Here is a 7,544-nt window from a genome sequence, read left to right on the forward strand (position 1 = left end):
GGACTGCATGTGGCCAGGCTGCTGGCTCCATTATGTGAGGTTCACATACCCAAACCCCATGCCACCGGGGGAAGCCCAGTGGTGCAGGTCATGGGGCTCAGCTGGGAGGGCAAGGAGAGGGGCAGAGCAAACCCAGCTCCATAGCATGGAGCTTCCTGCTGTTCCCCACGACCTGCAGGTAGTAGTAAGCAGGGCCAGGCCATCAGCTCCATCCCAAGTGGCCCCCCGAAAGACGTGCACAACTCAGGTGAAGAACCTGGGAACTGCATGTGAGCCCTGCATAATGGAGCTAGGTAGACCCTGTGCTCCCACTGGCACAGGATCTGCACTCCAGCTGCCCCACCCTGGGTCCCCACTAGCCCTGGCCCCATGCTCCCAGCCAGCTGCCACTTTGTTCCCACCCAGCACCACTGCCACTCCCCCCTGCCTGCCCACCACCACTGTCCCACTCCCCACTGCCACCACCACCACTTCCCCCCACCCCTGCCTGCTACCACTGCCACCCTTTTCTGCCACTTTCCTACATTCCCACCCACCCCCACTGTCACTACTTCCCCGCCCCCCCTCCACCATTGCTACCACTTCCCCTGTCCACTGTTACTGCGGTGTGAGGGTGAGGGCACCCCACAGGCAAGCGTGAGAGCGTAGCATGCACTGCCCCCATGAAAGCATGGCGAGGCAGCCTGGGTCTGGGCAGGATACAGTGAATTGGTAGGTACCTGCCCATGGGCTGGATGAAATCACCTGGCGGCCCAAATCCAGCCCATAGGCCATTATTTCCTCACTCCTGTTCTAATATATAGCTTAACTGCAAAAAAGTATGCCCTGGTGGTGAATTGTTTTGTCTCCTGAACTTGGTTATGCAGAAAAGTTGCACGCTAAGTTAAATTTTTCAAAGTGAAATACCTGGTTTGTGGTAGTCCAAAACTAGTACCAATGCCAACACGAGGTAGACAGTTGACCACTTTCTTTACTGTTGCTTGGTCTGGGAAGTTGAACATGACAGCGACTGTAAACAAACAGAATAGTTGGAAAATGACATTATTTCCTGTCATTTATACTAAGCTTCCTAGTATTTCATCATGCTGAGTTTGGGTGTAGTATAGAGATTACACATGCTAGTAGCATTAAATATATTTTCCCCCATAAGCCAAGTTTTGTATACTATGAATGATGTCACTTCATTTTTCTAAAAAAATGCATTTTCAGAATTATTTCTTGTTTTAAACAGTAACAGGAGTTTTAGTGAATGTTGCCTTATTAACTTGTATAGTGGGCTTATATTACATAGTGTTATTTTATTTGAAAACAAAAAAAATGTAAGCTGTATTTATACAACTGATTTGTCAGAACTAACTCCAGAAAAGAAAAAGAATGTACAGTTTGTACTAATATGGTCATACATAATTAATGTCTCCTAGAATTTATTCATTTTTATTCTTGTTTGCACATTTTCTTCTCCATGGAGGTTAAGTACCCAAACCAGAAAAGCACTGAAGCATGTGCTTGACTTATAATCAACGGGATTATTTGAATGCTTAAATATGTGATTCAGTACTTTGCTGGATCCATCCCTAAACCCAAGACTAGGACCAGCATTAAACTGTGACAAAAGTTTCTGACAATTTTCACTTCTTTTTTGAGTCTCATCCATATTTCAGAAAAGCCATTTTAATCCACAGAACAGTAACCAGTCTGAGTACAGTCAACATTTTTTTTCCACATCACAACTTTATAAAAATTGGTTTTAGTTAAGAAAATGCACAACTCTTAGGATTTACTTTATTTAGTAGCTCAGCATAAATACACAATATAACATGAACAATGTTTACCAAAAAAAAGAAAATAAAACTGAATAGATATTAAGACATGAAAAAAAATATTTAGGCAAGCCTTCTTTTGATTTACACCAAAATATAAGGTGGATAGAAGACTGGCTGGATTATCAGGCTCAGAGGGTAGTAGTCAATGGCTCAATGTCAGGTTGGCACCTGGTATCGACTGGAGTGCCCAAGGGTTAAGTCCTGGAGCTGGTTTTGTTCAATATTTTTATCAATGACCTGGAAGATGGGATAGAGTGCCCCATCAACAAGTTTTAAGATAACACCAGGCTGGGGGGAGTAGTAGATACACTGGAAGGTACAGTTAGCATTCAGACAGACCTTGATAAATTGGAGGATTTGGCCAAAAGAAATCTCATAAGGTTCAGTAAGGACAAGTGCAAAGTCCTACACTTAGGACAGAAAAATCCCACTGCACAGGCTGAGGACCAACTGGTTAAGCAGCAGCTCTGCAGAAAAGAACCCAGGTTACAGTGAACAATAAGCTGAATATGAGCCAACAGTGTGTCCCTGTTGTGAAGAAGGCTAACTGCATACTGGGCTGCATTAGTAGGAGCATTGCCAGCAGATCAAGGGAAGTGATTATTCCCTTCTTTTCAGCCACTGGTGAAGCCACATCTGGAGTACTGTGTCCAGTTTTGGGCTCCCCACTACAGAAAAGACAGAGAAATTGGAGAGAGTCCGGTAGAGGCTAATGAAAATGGCACATGACTTCTGTGGAGAGGCTGAGGGAATTGGACTTATTTAGTCTGGAGAAGAGAAAACTAAGGGGGGATTTAAGAGCAACCTTCAGCTACCTGAAGGCTGGCTCCAAAGAGGCTGGAGCTAGGCTCTTCTCAGTGGTAGTAGATGACAGAACAAAGAGCAGTGATCTCAAGTTGCAGCAAGGGTAGTTTAGATTAGATATTAGAAAATTAGGGTACTTTAGATTAGATATTAGGAAATATAAGAATTTCTCACTAGGAGAGTAGTAAACATTGAAACAGGTTACCCACAGAGGTTGTGGAATCCCTATCCTTGGCAGGACATTTTTAAGACCTGCCTAGACAAAGCCTTGGCTGGGATGGTCTAGCTGGGGATAATACTGCTTTGAGCAGATGACCTCCTGGTCCCTTCCAACCTTAATTTTCTATGATTCTATGATCTCATAGCTTGATTTAAACTAAAATTAAGCAGAATACAGCAGAACACAGGTTTCTAGAAGTCAGATTAAAACAGTGTGGAACCATACATTCAGAGCCACCGAGTGAAAATAAAAGCAGCTGTGCTTCTAACCAGTTACATGAACCTTGTATGTTATCATTTCTTATAGTAAAACTTATTGTTTTGGATGGGGGTGTATTGGAACATGATTAGCAGAATATACAAAAAATGGAGGGAAAACCTGAGGAAGATGATAACAAAAGACTGACACTAGCAGTCACTCAGTAGACCTGTGCGACGCTTTGGTCACTGACGCGATTCAGTGGAGACCTGGCCCGATTCAGCAGCCGAATCTCCGAATCTGAATTGAATCAGGAGACCCTTTAATCTCTCCGAATCAAATCGGAACCCTCTGAATCAATTCGGAGAGATTCAATGATTCGGATCAGTGATTCGGCCATAAACACAGCTTTAAATGTTTTTTCTACATACCTCAAGGTACCAAGCAGTCCATGAACACTGAGATGGTAGGATGAATGGAGCATCCCACGGGAGCATGGGAGGGTCCCCAGCACACTTGGTGGCAGACCCAGAATTGGACCAGAAGCACTTCCAGTCTGCTTCTGGGCCCACCGCAGAGCACGTGGGGGATCCCCCTCCACCTCCCAGCTCAGCAACTGGTGCCTCTTCAGTCTGGGGGGGCACCCGGGGTCCCCCCGTGGCCAATCGCTGAGCCGGGGAGACAAAGAAGTACTTCCGGTCCACCAGCGAGCACACAGGGAGCCCCCCCACACTCCTGTGGGACGCTCCACCTGCCCCACCATTCCAGCATTCACAAGCCACGCCTGGCACCTCAAGATGTCTAGAAAAACCATCTAAAGTTATGTCTATGGCCGAATCGCTGATTCTCTAAATCAGCATTGAATCTTCAAATTTGGTTTCAGCCAAATTGAATTGGGACAGTGAACTGAATCAACTAATCAAATCACCGTCCCCCAAATTGGGCCGAACCCGAATCAAATATGGCCCACTTCACACACCCCTATCAATCAGCACAGAAGAGAGAACTGTCAGAGTGAAAAAAGCACAATGTTGCCTGATCATCCTGTTGTTACTATATACCTTTCTGTAGCTTTTTGTTTGTTTGTTTTAACAGCTTTAGTCTCTGCCAGGCTTTTCCTTGAGTTTTCATTCCCAGTGAAGCTATCAACTATCCTAATTTTGTCAGGACAGTCCAGATATCCCAGTGGAATCTCTGAAGCAGAAAGGGATCTTGGAGTCCTAGTGGACTCCAAGATGAACATGGCTCATCAGTGTGACAAAGTCATCAGAAAAACTAACTGCACTTTATCGTGCATCAGCAGATGCATGACAAACAGAACCAAGGAGGTGATACTTCCCCTCTATCAGGCACTGGTCAGACTGCAGTTGGAATACTGCATGCGGTTTTGGGTGCCACACTTCAAAAGGGATGTGGATAACCTGGAGAGGGTCCAGAGAAGGACCACTCGTATGGTTAAGGGCTTGCAGGCCAAGCCTTATGAGCAGAGACTAAGGCACCTGGACCTCTTCAGTCTCTGCAAGAGAAAGTTGAGAGGCAACCTTGTGACTGCCTACAAATTCATCATGGGGGCACAGAAGGGAATTGGTGAGGCTCTACTCACCAAGATGCCCCTGGGGGTTACAAGAAATAATGGCCATAAGCTAGCAGACAGCAGATTTAGACTGGACATTAGGAGGAACTTCTTCACAGTTCGAGTGGCCAAGGTCTGGAATGGGCTCCCAAGGGAGGTGATGCTCTCCCCTACCCTGGGAGTCTTCAAGAGAAGGTTGGATGGGCATCTGGCTAGGGTCATCTGAACCCAGCATTCTTTCCTATCTGTGCAGGGGGTCAGACCTGATCATCTATTGAGGTCCCTTCCAACCCTAACATCTATGAATCTATGAATCTATGAAACGGGATTTTTGTCCTGTCTCTGGACAGGACAATTCTAGATTGGCCCTTTCCCCCATGCATTCACATGACACCAGGCAGCACACCTTGCTGCATCCACCATAGGCTACCTCTTAAACCTAGATGTAATACTGTAGCAGGGATTATTAGCTCTGCCTCACAGAAAAACTATTTAGCTCAGGAACAGTGCCTTGCAAATGACACTAAGGAAGTACAACCTGAAAGTGTAAGGCTAGAGATCATTTTCCATCATCCTCTAGTCCTTTCCTATCTACTTAGAATACCTAAGACAGTGTCACTCGCAAAATAGTGATTTTTGAAGTGGAAAATAATGAACAATACAAATTAATTTAGGCTTTCCCAGGTATCCTCCTTCACACAAAATAGGAAAAAACACAACACATAAAAGAACATGCTTTGTTTTCACAGTAAGTAATCTACAGAACTAAATGCCACAAATTATCACTGAGGCTATGAATTTATCCATTTTCATAAACAAGGTATCAGACAATAATGACAACTGTATAATTTGGTACTGAGGTCCCTCTGTGGCTCCTGATGCACATTACACTTAAGACATGATTAACTCATTATTCACATCTTAAGTAATGACCTGGCCAGATGTTCATTCAATTAATGGCATGATAAAGCCAGGAATAAGTGACAAAGTTATTACACAAAGTATGCATAACAACTGTTATTATCCACATATTATGCCTTTACTTGGATGTGTACCAGTGCCCCCAGCCTCTGTAACACTTCTGTGTGCTCTGGAGTCTGGGAGCACTGGTCAGCTGATCAAGGGTCCCAGCTGGGAGAGTACACTGAGCTCCCCCAGTTGGTAGTCTCATCTATGTTCAGAGGTCCCAGACTCTGGGGCACACCATACGCTCCTGCAGCTGGCAGCCCTGTTGACTGACAAGGATCCCAGCCAGAGTGAAGACTGACAGCGCAGGAGAAGCCAGGGACCAGGTTCCCTATGCACCAGCAATATGGTATGATGGAATCTGATGCCACAATCATGGCACAAAGATGTGATTGTGGGATTGCACATCATATCCCATTGTGCCTTCTTTTTAAAGTCTGTCAGCAGCCTATCATTAATACTGTGCAATCAACAACCATTTTCCTACCACAGGAAAAAAGATATATTCTTTGCACAAGCATGACAGGTCAGAGCATAGATATGCTTTAAGCAAAAGAGAAACTGCTACTTCAACATCTAGATAGAGAGTAGAAGAAAAAAATCCTTCCCATGTTTTTTTCATAAGCCACATGCCCCCAAATAATACAGTTGCCTTGTTTTTGGAGAGGCAGAATGAAGAAAGAAAGATTGTTTTCCAGTTATAATTGCATAGTACATGGGAAGAGCCTAAGCTTCAGCATGCTCACCCTCCCCTTCCTGCTTAACCACAGGCTGAAACCCTAGCTGCAGTTGAAGACTAATCTCGACGGGTAAACATATAATTTTGAAGAGAGCTAAAGAACAGTCTCCAGGTCTTCCAAGCAGAAGAGAGACCAGAAACAGCTTGCAGACAGTGAAAACGCCAGAAGAAAGATTAACTTGATTAGTGGAACAGCAAGACTATTAAAAAGAAGAGATGATCCTTAAAACATTTGGGGTGAAGAACAACAAGCCATTTAAGTTAACTGACTCCTTCAGTTGCCTGAATAAAATGCCACTGCTGTTGCTCAGTGCAGCAAGAGTCACAGCAGGGTGCTTCTATTCCAGGAAGACAATCAGCTTCCCCACTTAAGACATGCACCCCAATTTGTGTGTGTGTGGTGGGGGGAGACTGATCTTTGGTGGAGAGAAGAATATATGGTATGTGAATAAATACAGTAACTGAAATCAAGTAAGTTTTGATTATAGGACTTATCTAGAAAGTTTTATATGGAGAAAAAAAACTATCATTAGACTTAAAATCCCAAGTATTTTTGCATTTTACATCTTTTCAAAGAAACCTAAGCCAAGTTCTTCAAACAATTAAAATATAGTCAATATCTATAAAACAAAAACAGCAGCAGATATCAAACAGCATACATGTGCCAAATAACTAGTGCATTCACAAACAGAAACACTTCATGACTCCAATCACAAATTTATATTACCTCTGTTTGCCATGAAGATTTCCAGTGCTGTATTTTGCAAGAGATAGCGTCGGGAAAAGACTGAACGAATCTCTGTAAAAAGCCATTTTCCATGGAGTCCTTCTGCATAAGCTAGAATCTAATGAGAGAGAAAGTGCCAATAATTATTCAGAAGAAGACAGAACTTCACATCTTGAACCAACTACCAACAAAAACAGTAATATGAAACAGTAACATATTTTAATACAAGTAAGCAGAAATTGTAGAGATTCTAAGGAAAAATAAAGTTAGGTTTGCAACTCTAATAACAGAATTAAAAGAAGACAGAAACAAGACTTCAGTATTTTAATACTGAGCTGTAAAGGAAAACATGAACACTATCTTGCAATGAAAATCTGACCACAGGACTGTTGTTGCTTAAATGGGAGCCAAATTCTTTTGAAATTCTTCCTTCAGCTACTGGAGCTGAGCTCTGCCCTGCCCTTGTTTGGGGGGGGGGGGGGGGGGGCCCCCCA

At 43.7% G+C, this 7,544-nt stretch overlaps 1 protein-coding gene across 11 annotated transcripts in view; it reads right to left on the reverse strand.

The window, feature by feature from the left end:
* The window catches only part of LRBA (LPS responsive beige-like anchor protein), a 760,533-nt gene that overhangs the window by 209,051 nt on the left and 543,938 nt on the right, over positions 1-7,544 (reverse strand). For all 11 annotated transcript variants that reach the window (XM_019522192.1, XM_019522187.1, XM_019522186.1 and 8 more), the window contains 2 exons: positions 7,051-7,168; positions 907-1,009 (listed from right to left, as the gene is read on the reverse strand). In XM_019522192.1, the coding sequence (XP_019377737.1) occupies positions 907-1,009; positions 7,051-7,168 (221 nt within the window). The remainder of the gene's footprint in view (positions 1-906; positions 1,010-7,050; positions 7,169-7,544) is intronic.

This window comes from Gavialis gangeticus, unplaced genomic scaffold (assembly GCF_001723915.1).
Source record: "Gavialis gangeticus isolate Ggan-Ray unplaced genomic scaffold, GavGan_comp1, whole genome shotgun sequence".
Classification (NCBI taxonomy): Eukaryota; Metazoa; Chordata; order Crocodylia; family Gavialidae; genus Gavialis; species Gavialis gangeticus.